At 52.8% G+C, this 16,574-nt stretch overlaps 1 protein-coding gene across 2 annotated transcripts; it reads right to left on the bottom strand.

The window, feature by feature from the left end:
* Window positions 1–451: 451 nt before the first annotated feature.
* SLC17A2 (solute carrier family 17 member 2) lies at window positions 452–15,664 on the bottom strand. 2 transcript variants are annotated; one of them, XM_029080447.2, is made up of 11 exons: window positions 15,549–15,664; window positions 10,601–10,809; window positions 8,033–8,266; window positions 7,854–7,941; window positions 7,348–7,434; window positions 5,897–6,015; window positions 5,096–5,257; window positions 3,542–3,674; window positions 2,472–2,619; window positions 1,642–1,732; window positions 452–742 (listed from the first exon to the last, which is right to left on the bottom strand). In XM_029080447.2, exons 1-11 carry the CDS (start codon window positions 15,622–15,624, stop codon window positions 611–613), a joined length of 1,479 nt encoding a protein of 492 aa, XP_028936280.1. In that variant the 5' UTR covers window positions 15,625–15,664; the 3' UTR covers window positions 452–610. The 2 variants fall into 2 exon arrangements, with proteins under 2 accessions (XP_028936280.1, XP_028936281.1); XM_029080448.2 differs by lacking the exon at window positions 5,096–5,257.
* Window positions 15,665–16,574: the final 910 nt, after the last annotated feature.

The raw sequence follows: 16,574 nt of genomic DNA, 5'->3' as shown, positions 1-16,574 counted from the left end.
TAGACTGTGAGCCCCATTTGGGGCAGGTACGGTGGCTAGTCTGGTTATCTTGTACTTAGATAACCCAGTGCTTGGAATAGTGCTTAGCACATGATAAGGGCTTAACCAATAATAAGAATTGTGGCATTTGTTAAGCGCTTACTAGGTGTCGGGAACCGTTCCAAGATCTGGGGTAGGTCCAGGCTAATCAGCTTGGACAAGGTAAATGTCCCACATGGGGCTCACGGTCTTAATCCCCATTTTACAGATGAGGTAACCGAGGCACAGAGAGGGGAAGTGATTCACCTAAGCTCACAGAGGGAAGCGATTTACCGAAGGTCACAGAGCAGACAGGTCCAGGATTAGAACCCACATCCTCTGACTCCCAGGCCTGTGCTCTTTCCACTAGGCCATACATAGTTATCATTGTAAGACATCTCATTTCAGAAAGAACTGAGCCACAGAGACAACGTTCCCTGAGCAGATTTCTATTATATCCATTTTCAAGGGCCGAGCTGGAAAGAAGAAAAACACCAAGTGGATAAGGGCAGGTTTCGCCGGCTGGCCGCAGAGCTTGCCGCAAGGCGCCGCGCCGGGGGATCTTCTGGCCAACGTCATCCCTTCCCGTCGGTCAGCGAAGTTCCAGTTCTACTCTTGCCCAATCCTGGATCTCCACTTTGCCAAAGATGACGTAGAAGATCAAGCCGAACAGGTTGATGGCGGCCGAAAGGAAAAACACCTTTCTCCAGCCTGCCGAGGCGTCCTGTGGGTGTACGATCCAAGGGGACGAATCACCCGGTTAGTCACTCGACCCGCGTTTCCAATCCCGCCTTTGCCCTTCGATCAGATCCGAAGCCCGGAGCGGAAGATTCTGGGCTTCCGGGCAGACTCTGGTTCTTAATAAATTAGGCAACGGCTGAGGGCAGTTTCTGGTCATTTCCCCTTCATTCATTCATCCATTCAATCGTATTCATTGAGCGCTGCCTGTGTGCAGAGCACTGTACTGAACGCTTGGAAAGCACAACACAGCCATAAAGAGAGACGATCCCTGTCCCCAACAGGCTCGTATGCCCCTCCCTCCCGTCTGTAATTTTAAACACCTGTCTTCCCCACTAGACTGTAAGCTTCTTGAGGGCAGGGGTCACGTCTAAACCGTGAGCCCGTGGCGGGCTGCTCTGCCACTTTTCCTCTGTGGGACTTCGGGCGAGTCGCTTAACTTCTCTGTGCCTCAGTTTCCTTACCTGTAAAATGAGGATTAAATACCTCTTCTCCCTCCTAGACTGTGAACCCCGTGTGGGGCAGGGACGGCGTCCCACCAGATTATCTTGCATCTACCCCAGCGCTTAGTTCGGTCCCTGGCACGAGGTAAGCGTTTAAGAAGTACCGTTAAAAAAAAAAAAAAGAAAATCACATATCACCACTTGTCTCCTTTCCTATTGAGCGTGTATTCCCGGAGAGCCTTCTGTCAATCACTCACCAATCAATGTCAGTCAACGAACGGGAGTCAGCCAGGGCTCCTGGCATGGCTTTCTATTTGCGGCAGGAGGACACACCTTAATTTATTTTGGGTGTTTGGTGACGGTTCTGTCTCATTCACCGAGCCCTGCTGTTTCTCTCTGCTAACGGGTCTCGTTTAGGAAGACCCTCCTCGACAATAAATACCTGACTGGTGAAGAATCCGACAGCAGAGGGGGTAATGACTCCTGAAATTGTTCCGAAAGTGCTGGTGACCCCTTGAAGAAAACCTGCGAATCTGAGGCAGGAAAACATTATCAGGGAGAGGAAACAGAACTCTGGGCATTTGCTGAGCCCTTACTATGTGCCAGCCACTGTACTGAGCCCTGGGGTAGATCCAAGCTCATCGGGCTGGACGTGGTCCCTGTCCCACGTGGGGCTCCAAGTCTTAATCCCCATTTCCTAGACCGCGAGCCCGTTGCTGGGCAGGGATCGTCTCTCTCCGTTGCCGAGTTTCCAAGCGCTTAGTACGGTGCTCGATAAATACGATCGAATGAATGAATTTTACGCATGAGGTAACTGAGGCACAGAGAAGTGGAGCGACTTGCCCAAGGTCACCCAGCAGGCAGTGGGGGATCCAGGATTGGAAGCCGGGTCCTTCCGACTCCCAGGCCCGTGCTCTAATCACTAACCACCTAAATCCACATTCTTCCGCAGCAAATCCCCCCCACTCTAAGGACCCCGTTAATTACGATTTACAGAGAGCTTTCTGTATGCAGACCGCTGTACTAAGCGCTTGGGAGAGTCCAATACTACAGAGTTGGTAGATGTGTTCCCTGCCCACAACAAGCTTACAGTCTAGATTAATCAACGGGTCCAGATGAATTACATTCTAGAGCGGGGGGGGGAAACGGGACATCAGAACAAAGAAATAAATTACAGCTATGTGCGTAAGGCCTGTAGTTACCCCAGCGTTTAGCTCAGTACTCGACACCATCTCGGTTGCGACCGGCCTAGGAAGAGATTGAGCGGCATACCTGGGCGCTATGTCCATGTGGTTAATAAGACAGCCGGCCCCACTCAGGGAGCGGATGACCAGCGAGAGGGTCAGCAAGACGACCGCCGTGATATAATTGGAGTCCATATACGAGACAGCCACGAGGAACGCGGACGGGATCAGCATCGCTGGAGGGGGCGAAAAACACGTGGTCGGTCGCTGATGGATTACTGGCTGTTAATCGGCTGCTCGATCGATCGATCCCGTTAGCTTTGTCGACGGAGCCTCGGCAGGCAAAAAAATAAGCATGGTTTGGATCTAGCCCAACACTCAGCACGGCGCTTGGCGTAGGGTAAGTGCTGGACAAATATCGATCGGTCGATCGGTGGTATTTATTGAGCACTTCCTGCGTGCAGAGCACTGAATTAAGTGCTTGGGCGGCTACGATACAACAGAATGGGTAGACACTTTCCCTGCCCATAAGGAGTTCACAGTTTAGAGGGGGAGATGGACACGAATCCTTATCATCGGTGGTATTTATTGAGTGCTTACTATGTGCAAAGCACTCTACTAACCGCTTGGGAGAGTACAACAGAACCCATTCATTTGTATTTATTCGTATTCGTATTCATTCGACTCGTTTCCTGCCCACGAGGAGCTTACAGTCTATACCATAATGCATGTTTAATCAGTCCATCATATTTTTGTAGTGTTTCCTGTGTGCAGAGCCCAGGACTAACCAGTTGGGAGAGTAAACAGAACCCGTTCATCCGTATTTACTGAGCGCTTACTGTGGTAGACACGTTCCCTGCCCACAAGGAGCTTACGGTCCATACCATAAATACACGATTAATCAATCCACCCTATTTTTGGAGCGTTTCCTGTGTGCAGAGCCCTGTGCTAAGCGCTTGGGAGAGAACAACAGAGTGGGTAGACGTGTTCCCTGCCCACGACGAGCTTACAGTCTAGAGAGGACTGCGGTAAATTATGGAGAGGCACGTAAGCGGCGTGGGGCTGATGGCGGAGTGAATATCAAGTAGCCAAAGGGTCCAGATACCACGATTCTCATCGCTATCGTGGTTATCGATAAGCAGATACACCTGCTCTTACCCAGGGCCGAGAAGAGTTTCCGCAGAGTGATTAGGCTGCAGATGTTCTTAGACAGGAGGAGGTCGGCCAAGAGCCCCACCAGGGATCCACTGAACCAGGAAGCAATATACGGTAGAGAAGAGAGAAAACCGCCCTACGTAAAGGAAAACAGCAGCTAACCATCCACGTCGACTTACGGCCGCTCCCGGCGATAGAGCCCCAACTTCAAAGGCAGAGGCGTCACTAGGATAATCCGGACGCTTCCGGCTCTCCTCATCTTTAAAGGTATCTTTAAACGTCCCGGGGTTCAACGCCGTCTCGGTAACATTTCTATACCTTATTATTACTGGTACGGTATCTGTTAAGTTGCCAGTCTGGTCGGATTGTACTCTCCCGAGCGCTCAGTACGGTGCTCTGCACGTAGCAGGTGCTCGATAATTACCGTGGATTGATCGACTAAGCGCTTACTAGGTGCCAGGCACCTAAAGTCTAGAGGAGATAAAAGGTTGTTGTTGCGGTTGTTTTTTAATAGTGTTTGGTAAGCGCTTACTATGCGTCAAGCGCTGTTCTAAGCGCTGGGGGAGATGTAATTTCATCAGGTTGGGCTCAGTCCATGTCCCTCATGGGGGCCTCAGTCTAAAGGGGGAGGCTGATTTGAGAATTGAGAGAATTGACCGATTAATCGATCGATCGATATTTACGGAGCGCTTTCTGTGTAAAGAGCACTCTACTAAGCGCTTGGGTGGATATACTATAAAGGAGGTGGTGGACAACGTTCCCTGCCCACAGCAAACGTGAAGTCCAGAGGCCAAGAACGAAATCCCATCGATCGGGATTCTGCAGGGATTGAGGGAGAAGAGCAAGAACAGTGCTCAGCGCTTAGGACAGCGCTCGGCACATAGTAAGCGCTTAACGGATACCAGAATTATTGTTAATATTATAAGAGGAAGGCAGGTGGGCACGTTTCTCTTTGGACCTGGTTCAGGTACATCGGGAGCGACGTAAACGGGGAGATGTAGGGTATTTCATCTCCATTTTACAGATGAGGTAATAAGCTCAGAGAAGTGAAAAATGACTTGGCCAAGGTCTCCCAGCAGGCCAGTGGAATGGTCTTTGTTTTAAATGATATTCTTAATCGCATACTATGCGCCAATGTACTAAGCGCTGGGGTAGATATACGTGAGTCAGGTTGGACACCTGAGGCTCACCGTCTGAATCCCCATTTCACAGATGAGGGAACTGAGGCCCGGAGGAGTGAAGCGACTTGCCCGAGGTCAACCAGCAGGCGAGTGGCGGAGCCGGGATGAGAACCCAGGTCCTTGAGTTTATTGATTTCTGCTAACGTCTGCCTCCCCTTCTAAACTGTAAGCTTGCTGTGGGCAGGGACTACGTCGTATTGTCACATCGTCCTCTCCCAAGTGCTCAGTACAGTGCTCTGCACAACTGTGAGCGCTCAATAAATACGACTGCCTGGCTGCCCGCCCGACTCCGACTCCCGGGCCCGAAGAAGAAAACCGATGCCAGTGAGGGGAATCCCTAGCGGGTGGGAGAGAAGAGGAAGGAGGATGGGCTCACTTCTCTGATGTTGAAGTGAAGGACCGTTTTCATGTACATTGGGAGTGACGTAAGGAGGGTGATGTACAACCAGTAATTACTGAAAAAGGCCACAGAGATGGCCCAGAGAGGCAGAGACGTCAGCATGGCAGAGATGGGGACCGTCCGTCCGTGAGAGCTGCCCTGAAAGGAAACACAGCACGCCATCTTCATTCCGGGGAGCGGGACCCTGAGGCGGAGCTCGGACGGGGTCGCCGTTAGCCCCGGCTCACCGCCCAGGAGTTCATCCGTCCATTCATTCTTTCTTTCAGTCGTATCTACTGAGCGCTGACTGGATTTACTGAGCGCTGCCAGGGTACTGGACTGTGCGCCTGGGAGAGGACGATACGCCAACAAACGGACCCGTTCCCTGCCCACGACGAGCTTACAGTCTAGAGGGGGAGGCAGACGTGAACCGAAATCAATAAATAGAGAAGCAGCGTGGCTCAGTGGAAAGAGCCCGGGCTAGGGAGTCAGAGGTCGTGGGTCTGAATCCCGGCTCTGCCACTTGTCAGCTGGGTGACTGTGGGCGAGTCACTTCACTTCTCTGGGCCTCAGTTCCCTCATCTGTAAAATGGGGATTAACTGTGAGCCTCACGTGGGACAACCTGATTACCCTGTATCTCCCCCAGCGCTTAGAACAGTGCTCTGCACATAGTAAGTGCTTAACAAATACCAACATTATTATTATAATTATTATTCAAAGATGGATACGGACCTAAATGCTGTGGGGCTGGGAGGGGGCATGGAGAAAGGGAGCGGGAGAAGGGGTGGGGGGCTTACCTGCTGGGTCAGGGAAGAGGTGATGAATTCCTTTTCACTGGCACCAATGAAAGGGTGACTTTGGGGATCTTTATAAACCAGAGAGAACCAGAGAAGACAGCAAACGCAGCCAACGCCTCCTATAGGGAAGGACCAGTGGGAAAAAGCAACTGAATTCGACTCCGAATGGGCCTTCGACCGCCATATTTTCCCTCCTCCCACGTCTAGCCTGCGTCGCCTTGATCTGCTCCTTTTAGTCTTCCCCCCTCTCTCCCAGCCCCTCAGCGCTTGTCCATATCGGTCATTTATTTCTATTAACGCCCGTCTCCCTCTCTAGGCCGTAAATTCACCGTGGGGAGGGAATGTGTCTGCTTATTCTTATATTGCACTCTCCCTAGTGCTTAGTACAGCGCTCTGCACACAGTAAACGCTCGGTAAATACGGTTGAACTGAATGAATGAGCCAGTGGGAGTTAGTTTCTGCCTTCTACATCCAGCCACTCACTTCTCCAGCATTTCCTTCGCTCAACTCATACCTTTTAAGTTTATTGGTATTTGCTCAGCGCTTACTATGTGCCGAGCACTGTTCTAAGCGCTGGGGGACATACAAGGTAATCAGGTTGTCCCACGTGGGGCTCACAGTCTTAATTCCCATTTTACAGCTGAGGTAAAAGTGGCCCAGAGAAGTGAAGTGACTTGGCCGAGTTCACCCAGCAGACTAGTGGCAGAGCCGGGATTAGAACCCAGGCCCTTCTGACTCCCAGCCCCGGACTCTGTCCACCGAGCCATGCTAATTCTCAAACCGTAACCACGATTGCTTCCCAATTTGCCTGGGCTGGTGGAAAACAGCCACGAAAGCCAACTCTTATGCATTTATTCATTCAGTCGTATTTATTGAGCGCTTGCTGTGTGCAGAGCAGTGTACTAAGCGCTTGGAAGGTGCAACTCAGCAATAAAGAGAGACAATCCCTGCCCACAACGGGCTCGCAGTCTAGAAGGGGGGAGACAGACGGCAAAACAAGTAAACAGGCTTCAGTAGCATCAATATAAGTGTAATTATAGATCTATACACATCAGAAGAAGTAAACGGGCATTAATAGAAATAAATAGAATCATAAATATGTACCTATACCCAAATGGTGGTGGGGGGGGGGGTAGAGCAAAGGGAGTTGGTTGGGGTGATGGGATGGAGGAGCTGAGGAAAAGGGGGGCTTAGTCTGGGAAGGCCTCCTGGAGGAGGTGAGCCTTCAGTAGGGCTTTGAAGGAGGGAAGTGTGATGGTTGGTGGATTCGAGGGAGGAGGGCATCCCTCCCTCCTCAAGGCAATCGACCTGTGGACTTTTCTGTTTCCAGTCCCTTGAACTGGAAGGGGCTTGGGAACCGTCCCAACTGGCTTCTGTCACCAGGCCCATTGCTTAGTGGGACACACTTGACCAAAAAATGGCAGGACGGGACTCAACCCAAAGCGGCTCACCGAAGATGTAGAAGATGGAAGGCCAGCCCAACGAATGGGAGATCACCCCACCAACGATGAGGGTGAGGAAGATCCCAAAAGATATACCTGAAAACCCCCAAAAAACCCAGAGAAAATTAGAGAGGGAAAACTACAAGAGCTTCCTAAAACTCATTCCCCCTCAGTGAAGTGAGTCAGTAGCTTCCTCTATTGAGATTTAGGAATCAGAGGACCCGGGTTCTCTCCCCGACTCTGCCCCGTTGTTGTTTTTTAACGGTATTTGTTAAGTGCTTATTATATGCCAGGTACCGTACTAGATAGTGGGGTAGATACAAGCTAATCAGGTTGGACGCAGTCCGCATCCCACCCCGGGCTCGCGTTGTTAATCCCCATTTTCCAAAGGAGACGCGAAGAAGCGAAGCGACTTGCCCAACGTCACACAGCGGCCGAGCGGCCGAGCCGGGCTTAGAGGAACGTGAAGAGAAATCAATTCGTTTAACCAGTAATTGAATTTAAGAAATAAATACCAGCACTGGAGAAGTTGACGAGGCGACTGCGTTCCAGGGGAGGTGCCCATTTTGCCCAGAGGGTGAACTGAGCTGGTATTATAACCCCCTGAAAGGGGAAAAGATGGGGGGCGTCAATGAATCCACCGAGCAGTGATTCGGCCGTCGGCAGGTCTGGGCCGAAGTTCCCCGAGCGGTACCTGAGCCATGCCCTGGGCTACGCGGAGCCCCACGAGGTAGGCCGCCCCCAGGTCCGAGGCCAACGGGGTGAGGAGCGTGAGGGCCGAGGAGACCAGCAGGCCGGCCCCGGCCACCAGCTTCCCCCCGAGCAGGCCCGCCAGGTATCCGCCGGGGATCTGGGTCAGCAGGTAGCCGTAGAAGATGGCGCTGAGGATGACGCCCTGGGTTTCCGAGCTCCAGTCATACACCCGGGCCTGGAAGAGACGGACGGAGAGTGGGGCGGTCGGCGGCGGCCGCCCGAGGTTCCGGCTGGACGCGCCTTTCGGGGGGGACGTGGAATGTGTGTGTTTTGACCGAGGAGATTCACCGATCAGTCAGGCCGGGGGCAGGACCCCGGACTCGCCACTTGGAAGAGGACAGTAGGGATTTGGTGATCCCTGTTTCTGAGGAGCTTCCAGTGTAACGGGAGAGAAAGGCACTAAGGCCATTTTTTCCGACAGGAAGAAGCGACGCGAGCCTGTCGTGGGAAGGGATTGTCTCTATTTGTTGCTGAATTGTACTTTCCAAGGCCTCAGTACAGTGCTCTGCGCACAGTAAGCGCTCAATAAATACAATTGAACAAATAAGATATGTGCATGACCTAATAATACTAATAATAATGGTGTTTCTTAAGCGCCTACTACATGCCGAGCATCTTTCTAATCGCTGGGGTAAGTTGTCCCACATGGGGCTCACAGTCTTCGTCCATTTTACGGATGAGGTAACGAAGGCACGGAGAAGTTAAGTGGAGCAAAAGTTCTGAAGTGGCGAGTGGGAGATAAAAGATGGGAGATTAGAAATTAATTCAGGTTTGATCACAATAACAATAGAATAACAACAATAATAGCCATTATTATGATCATTGTTATTTTAAAAAATAATGGCACTTGTTAAGCGCTTACTCTGTACCGAGCATTGATACAAGTTAATCAGGTTGGACACGGTCCCTGACCCATGTGGGGCTCACGCTCTTAATGAGCATTTGTGTGTGCCGAGCACTGAACTAAGCGTTGGGGTAGACACCAGGTAATCAGGTCGGACCGGGCCCGCGCGGGGCTCACGGTCCAAGAAGGAAGGACACCAGGCATTTCATCTCCATTTTACAGATGAGGCAACCGAGGGCCCAGAACTGAAGTGACTTGCCCAAGGCCCGGATCTGCTAAATGGTGATAACTGAGAAGCAGCTTGGCCTAGTGGAAAGAGGCCCTGGAGCCAGAGGACCTGGATTCTAATCCCAGCTCTGCCAATTCTCTGTGCCTCAGTTTCCTCAGCCGTAAAATGGAGGTGAAATAACTGTTCCCTCTCTTACTTAGCCTTTGGGCCCCATCTGGGACGAGGACTGGGTCCAACCTCCTTTTCTACTCCGGTGCTTAGCACAGCGCTTTGGAGACCTTGACAGTTATGCTAATAATAATGATAACGTTGATGACGACCCCTCTCAGGATCGCACGTGGACAGTTTCCGGGACTCTACCAGCCTCGGCTCTGGGAGGGAGAGTCGAGCAGAGACCGACCCATTCTCTTCCTAGCTTGGGCAGCGGTGAGCGAGTGGAAGGCAATCTGCTCCGAGTCAAAACTCATCTGCGCTGGGCAGCAGCGGCACGGGAGACAGTGGAAGGCGGAGACTCGAGTTTACGGCGCGGAAGGAGGCGGCGGTAAACAACGTCCGGATTTTTACCGAGAAAACCCCGTGGATCCACTACCAGAACCATCGCGGGTGGAGGTGGGGCCTCCTGGGAGAGATCTGAGAAGCAGCGTGGCTCAGTGGAAAGAGCACAGGCTTGGGAGTCAGAGGTCATGGGTTCTAATCCCGGCTCCGCCACCTGTCAGCTGTGGGACTTGGGGCAAGTCACTTCACTTCTCTGTGCCTCAGTTACCTCATCTGAAAAATGGGGATTAAGACGGTGAGCCTCATGTGGGACAACCTGATTACCTTGTATCCCCTCAGCTCTTAGAACAGCGCTTGGCACATAGTAAACACTTGAAACAAATGCCATCGTTATTATTAGTCCACAGAATGGCTATGGGTCGGAGAAGGCTCAACAGCATAAGACGAGACAAGATGATGAGGATGATAATTAAAACCCAGGTCCCCTAACTCCCTCACCCGGGGGTCTTTCCACTAGGCCATCGCTCCTTGAAGGTCCAGCTTCGATCGATCACTTCGGTTCCTTCTAGGACAAAGAAGCAGTGGACTGCCCAAGAATCATTCCATCAGCGATATCTCCTGAGGTCGCTCACTGTGTGCAGAGCGCTCTGAATGAAGCACCGAAGGAAGGGCGGCGCGGCCTACTGGCTAGAACCCGGGCCTGGGAGGCAGAAGGTCATGGGTTCTAATCCCGGCTCCTCCACTCGTCTGCTGTGTGGACAAGCCCCTTCATTTCTCTGGGCCTCAGTGACCTCCTCCGTAAAATGGAGATTAAGACTGAGCTCCACGTGGGACAGGGACCGTGTCCAATCCCGCTTGCTTGTATCCACCCCGGCGCTTAGTACGTAGCCAGCGCTTAACGAATACCGGAATTATCATTCTTAAATTGCCCTCTCCCTTACCCCCGTAGCATCCTGCAGGAAGGATCCGTTTGGGTGAACGGGGCCGGCGGAAGGTCCTTCGGAGGAGATGTTGTTCAGTCCCCACTGGCCTGTGCCATTCGCCATGGCTACAATGGCGATGCTGAGAGTCACCCGGTGGGAAAAAGCCACAAAATTAGAGAAGTGCATGAGGAGAGCCAGACTGTTCCGTACTGACCAGAGCCCAGAGCCTGGGGAAAAACACAAAGACAGGGGAGCTGGAGCCGTCGACGATTTCTCTGCCACCTCGAGGAACGAATCGTTGTTAATTGAAAAATGGTGGGAAGACCAGGTGACGTCGTTCCTCTGCCCGGTTTTGAGGCGTTTGGAAATTCCCCAGAGCGGCGAAGAGGTCTACATTTGGCCAAGGCGCAGTTCGCTCCCGTCGTATTTATCGTGCGCTTACCGTGCGAAGAGCACTCTACTAAGCAGTTGGGAGAGTACACTGTAACAATAAACAGACACATCGTCTACCCGCAACGAGCTTACGGTCTAGAGGGGGAGACGGACGTGAATAGATATGAATAAATGACAGATATGGACATAGTGCCGCGGGGCTGGGAGCGTGGATGAATAAAGGGAAAGAGCGAGCGCGACGGAGATGGGAGCGGGAGAAGAGGAAAAGGGGTTCTTGGAGTGCCGATCCTGGGTGGACGACAAATCCCCCGGTCCAGTATCGGCGGACGGATCCCCCGCCCGACGTCCAAGGGGCTGAGCTAGCTCCTCCGCCGAGGAGGGGTTTTCTGAGCCGGGTCGGACCCGGCTCCCCCGTGGACCGACGTGGGACTGGACCGGCCTGTCTCCGGCCCCGTATCGACGCCTCGGGGGGCCTGGATCAATGGGGGACTATCCGCCATTGTGAAATTGGGCGTTATGCATCAGTGAGTCAGTGGGAACTGGCGGTTGGATTCCCAAATCCCGGCTCCCACCTGGATGCGAGAACCCAAGGTCTATTTTCTCAGTGACTCAGTGACTGATAGGAGACAGCTTCTTACAACACCACATTTTCCAGAAGGACGGTTTCATAGCCCGTCGTGGGCAGGGAACGTGGCTGCGGATTGTTACACTGTACTCTCCCAAGAGCTCAGCAGAGGGCTTCGCAGACAGTAAGCGCACAGCAGGTACGACCGGACGAGTGAATGAATGGATCGTTAGATGAAGTCGCGGTCTACCGGTGTCTGACTCCGCAAGCTGCCGGTAAATGGTGTTGATCGAGCGGTTCCAGTGTGCAGAACACTGTACTAAACGCTTGAATATAATATATATAGTATATATATATATAATATATAAAATATAAGACGATAGAGTGGGCAGACACGATCCCCTCCCACAAGGAGCTTACAGTCTACATCTTCTTCCTATTAGGAGATGGTGAAGATTATCACGTCTCCGCCCCAATCCTTAGCACAGTGCTTGGCACACAGTGAGCGCTTAGCCGCCGCCGCACTTATTATTATTATCAGCAATAATAATAAATTTCCCCAGTGAGAATCAGCACGCTCTGGGAACCGAACGTAAATAATGCGTCATCTAGAAGAAGCTTGGTCACTTCCAACGTATTCCATAGACCATCTCTAAGGTCCAACCAGGTTGACGATCATACCGCCGGCATCCACGTCTGACAGCGTGGCTCAGTGGAAAGAGCACAGGCTTTGGAGTCAGAGGTCATGAGTTCGAATCCCAGCTCTGCCACTTGTCAGCTGTGTGACTGTGGGCAAGTCACTTAACTTCTCTGGGCCTCAGTGACCTCATCTGTAAAATGGGGATTAAGACTGTGAGCCCCGCGTGGGACAACCCGACTCCCCTGTGTCTACCCCAGCGCTTAGAACAGTGCTCGGCACATAGTAAGCGCTTAACAAATACCAACATTATTATTATTAGTCTGAGCGTGGCTGAAAAGAGTTATTTTGAGGATGATGGAATTCATCAAGTGCTTACCAAGGGCCAAAACGTTGTGCCAAACGCGGGGGTGAAAGGCGAGTTCTGCCCGCCTCTCACAAACCTAACGCCCTGCAAACCAGATACCCTTTTGCCCTCTGTTCAGGTGATGAAAGCCCCGATCTCCGCTCTTGTGACACTTCAGATGATAATGATAATAACTATAGTATTTGTTAGGCACTTACTATGTGTCAGGCACCGTTCTGACTGCTGGGGTAGGTGCCAGCCAAACAGTTTGGACACAGTGTCTGTCCCACACAGGGCTCAGAATCTTAATCCCCATTTTATAGATGAGGGAACCGAGGCCCTGAGAATAATAATAATAATAACTGTGGTTTTTGTTAAGCGCTTGCTATGTGACAGGCCCCGTATTAAGCGCCGGGGTGGAAACCTTCCAGACGGTGAGCCCGTTGTCAGGCAGGGATTGTCTCTATCTGTTGCCGAATTGTACTTCCCAAACGCTTAGTACAGTGCTCTGCACGCAGTAAGCGCTCAATAAATGTGATTGAATGAGCTGAATGAATCCAGGTAAATTGGGTTGGACACAGTCCCCGCCCCACGTGGGGCTCAGAAAGTGACTTGCCCAAGGCCACGCAGCAGACGAGCGGCGGAGCCGGCATCAGAACCCATGACCTCCTGACTCCCGGGCCCGGGCTCTATCTACTAGGCCACACCGCTTTTCTGAGAGAAAAGCCTGAGCTCGTTGGGACGAGCTGGCAGCTCAAAGGGGAGCCGAGAACGCCGGGGTCCCAACGGGCTTCCGACCCCCCCGGAACCCGAGTCTCTGCCCGGGACCAGCTCCCGGCAGAGTTCATTCACCTTCTTGGAAACTGGGGAATTACTAGACACCCTCTCACACTCCCCTTTAGCGTGGAAGCTTGTCGTGGACAGGGAAGGTGTCTACCTGCTATGTCGTGCTCCCCCGAGTGCTTGGTCTAGCGTTCCGCACACAGTGAGCGCTCCCTAAATGCAACCGATTGCCCAGGGGAGGCTGGCTTACTTTATGAGGGGTCAATATTTCCTCAGCATCCTTCTCGATTTCCGTTGCGTCGTACTCTCCCGAGCTTTCGGTGCAGCGCTCTGCACACAGTAAGAGCTCGATAAAGACCGTCGACTGATGGATGGCTTTCCCTTCAAGACCTGGGGGAGATGCAGCCTGTGTGTAATATGTGTTTGGGGCTCCGCTAGACTCTCCTCCCAGCTGTTCCCCTTCTAGATTCCCAATCTGAACAGTTTTCCTCACGTCTCTCTCCTCCTTTGATTCTGCGGAAGAAAATTCCCAGCAGAAGTCCTCAGGGACTGATTTTTCCACCTCCCTATTCTATCTCATCTCCTCCGCCCCTTCGACGCCCGTGCATTTCTTTTTATTTCTCGTGGATTTATTTAATCCACTGAAGGGTTTTTTTGAGTGCTTACGGTACCGAGCTGTACTGAGCGCTCGGGAGAGTGCAGTACGTTAGAGCTGCCCTCAAGGAGCGTAGCGTCTAGTGGGGGAGACTGACATTTAAAATAAATTATGGGCAGGGAAGGCAATGTATCTGTTACTTGCATGGTTTAGTGGAGAGAGCCCGGGCCTGGGATTCAGAAGGGCCTGGGTTCTAATCCTGGCTCTGCCACTTGTGTGCTGTGTGACTCTAGGCAAGTCACTTTACTTCTCTGTGCCTCAGCTGCCTCCTCTGGAAAATGGGGATTAAGACTGTGAGTCCCATGTGGGACATTGACTGTGTCCTACCTGATTAGCTGGTATCCACCCCAGCGCTTAGTACAGTGCCTGGCACTTAGTAAGTGCTTAATAAATTGCATCCACTCACCTCCTCCAGGAGGCCTTCCCAGACTGAGCCCCCGTTCCCTCTGCTCCTCCTCCCCTCCCCCTCCTCCCTGTTCTTCCCCGTTCCCCTCCCCTCAGCACTGTGCTCATTTGTATATATTATTTATTACCCTATTTATTTTGTTAATGAGGTGGACATCTCCTGGATTCTATTTATCTTGATAATGTTATCTTGTTTTTGTTTTGTTCTGTTTTGCTTTGCCGTCCGTCTCCCCCGTTTAGACTGTGAGCCCCTTGTTGGCCAGGGATTGTCTCTATCTGTTGCCGAGTTGTACATTCCAAGTGCTTAGTTCAGTGCTCTGCACACAGTAAGTGCTCAGTAAATGCTATCGAATGAATGAATGATTATTATTAACAAATACCACAGTTATTATTATTATCTACCCTCTCGTTCTTCCCTAACGTCTCTCCCAGGATATTGCATGCTCCTTCGGGGCAGGAACCATTTTCTTCTACTTTGGTTGTACCCGGCCCCCGGCTCTTAGTACGGTCATTCTTCCAATTGCTGATATTTACTGAGCGTTCCCCGTTTGCAGAGCACTGAACTAAGCACTGGGGAGAGTATACTACGGCACAGTTGGTTGACACGATCCCAGCCCGCTAGGAGCTTACGGTCTAGTGGGGGAGACAGACACAAAAATAAATTGCAGAGAGGGAAAGATATGGAGTAGGAGAGCGGTGCTCACCCCCAGCAGGCATTCCATCAGTTCCACTAAGCGCTCAGCACAGTGCTTCGCATGCAGTAGGCACTCAATAAATACGATCGTATGAAGTATACGATGCTCCACTCCCAGCCTCTCCCCTCTCAGTCCTCCCTCCGCCCCCAGCTCTCTACCTTGGGGGACGGACGACCTGGGTTCTAATCCCGCCTCCGCCACTTGGCTGCTGTGGGACCTTGGGCAGGTCACTTCACTTCTCTCTGCCTCAGTTCCCTCATCTGGAAAATGGGGATCCAGACCGGGAGCCCCCTGCGGGACAGGGGCCGTGCCCGACCTGATCATCTTGGATTTACCCCAGGGCTTGGCACATAGTAAGCGCTTAACAAATGCCATCATCACCATCCTTATTACCACCCGATTACGTGAGCCTCGTTGGCCGGGGTGGGCGTCGGGGGGAAGGGGAGAGGGAGACCCCAGCATCCCGCGACTCCAAAGAAAGCGTTACCTTTCCCGGCCGGGTGTCGCTCGTCTATCTGCAGAACCCCCGAGGCGGGCCGACCCTCTTCCTCCCGGGCCACCATGGCCGTGGACACGTCTCCCCGGCTCCGGCGGCCGGCGCCCGGCTGCTGTAAGGAGACAACCCCCGGAGATGAGCCGCGGAGCAGAGGAGGACGACGTCCTCACCCATCCCCGCTCGGCGGCTCCTTGGGAGAATCGCGGCCCGACCTGAAGAGAAGCCCGACGCCCAGCCTTCGCTGACCTCCGCGGGGAAGCGCACGTGGCCGGCCCACCGCCCACCGAGCCCAGGTGAGCAGGCGGAGGATGTGCGAAATCCCCTCCCAGATTTGGGAATGGCTTCAGCCCAGAGCTTCCTCTCGAAAGGACGCCGAGTCCCTGCTTGGCAGGAACCCCCAGACAAACTGATCAACATCTCCGCAGAGGCAGAGCCGCTGGTTAAGAGAGCAGGGGAGGGTCAGGAGCGGAGAACTATTGCATCAGCGCACGTTTCCTCTCCAAGCGCCACCTTTGCTCCCATTTTCAGCGTTTGGTTCCCGCCACCGTCCTCTCTAAACAACACGCAGCTCTGGGGCACGTCCGGCGAAGGGACGAGGGCTCGGCGATGGCAGTTCCCGAAAGGCGTTCCGTCGGTCGGGCTATCGGTCGTATCGATCGGGGGCTTCCTGCGTGCGGAGCTCTGTGCCGTACGCTCTATGCTCCATACCGTGGGCGGGGAAGCAGCCCGGCGGAGTGGATGGAGCCCGGGCCTGGGAGTCAGAAGGTCGTGGGTTCTGATCCCGGCTCCGCCGCGCGTCTGCTTTTGACCCCGGGGGTGGTCACTTGGCTCTTCTGGGCCTCAGTTCCCTCATCTGTAAAATGGGGATGGAGACCGGGAGCCCCACGCGGGACAGGGACTGTAGCCAACCCCATCTGCTTGAATCCACCCCGATGCTTAGTACGGTGCTTGGCATATAGTAAACGCTTAACAAATACCACAGTTATTATTACCGGTGCAGTGCCTGGCACACAGTAA

This window comes from Ornithorhynchus anatinus, chromosome 16 (assembly GCF_004115215.2).
Source record: "Ornithorhynchus anatinus isolate Pmale09 chromosome 16, mOrnAna1.pri.v4, whole genome shotgun sequence".
In the NCBI taxonomy this organism is placed as follows: domain Eukaryota; kingdom Metazoa; phylum Chordata; class Mammalia; order Monotremata; family Ornithorhynchidae; genus Ornithorhynchus; species Ornithorhynchus anatinus.
This window is presented reverse-complemented; position numbering and strand designations above follow the sequence as displayed.

What these genes read in the sequence shown, in the direction of transcription:
- SLC17A2 (XM_029080447.2), bottom strand. Translation starts at nt 15,624, where the DNA reads ATGGTGGCCCGGGAGGAAGAGGGTCGGCCCGCCTCGGGGGTTCTGCAG. An exon ending in TTCCATCTTCTACATCTTCG is followed by an intron (nt 6,016 to 7,347) that starts GTGAGCCGCTTT and finishes CCTTCCCTATAG; the next exon opens with GAGGCGTTGGCTGCGTTTGC. An exon ending in CCTCTTCCCTGACCCAGCAG is followed by an intron (nt 5,258 to 5,896) that starts GTAAGCCCCCCA and finishes GTTTCCTTTCAG; the next exon opens with GGCAGCTCTCACGGACGGAC.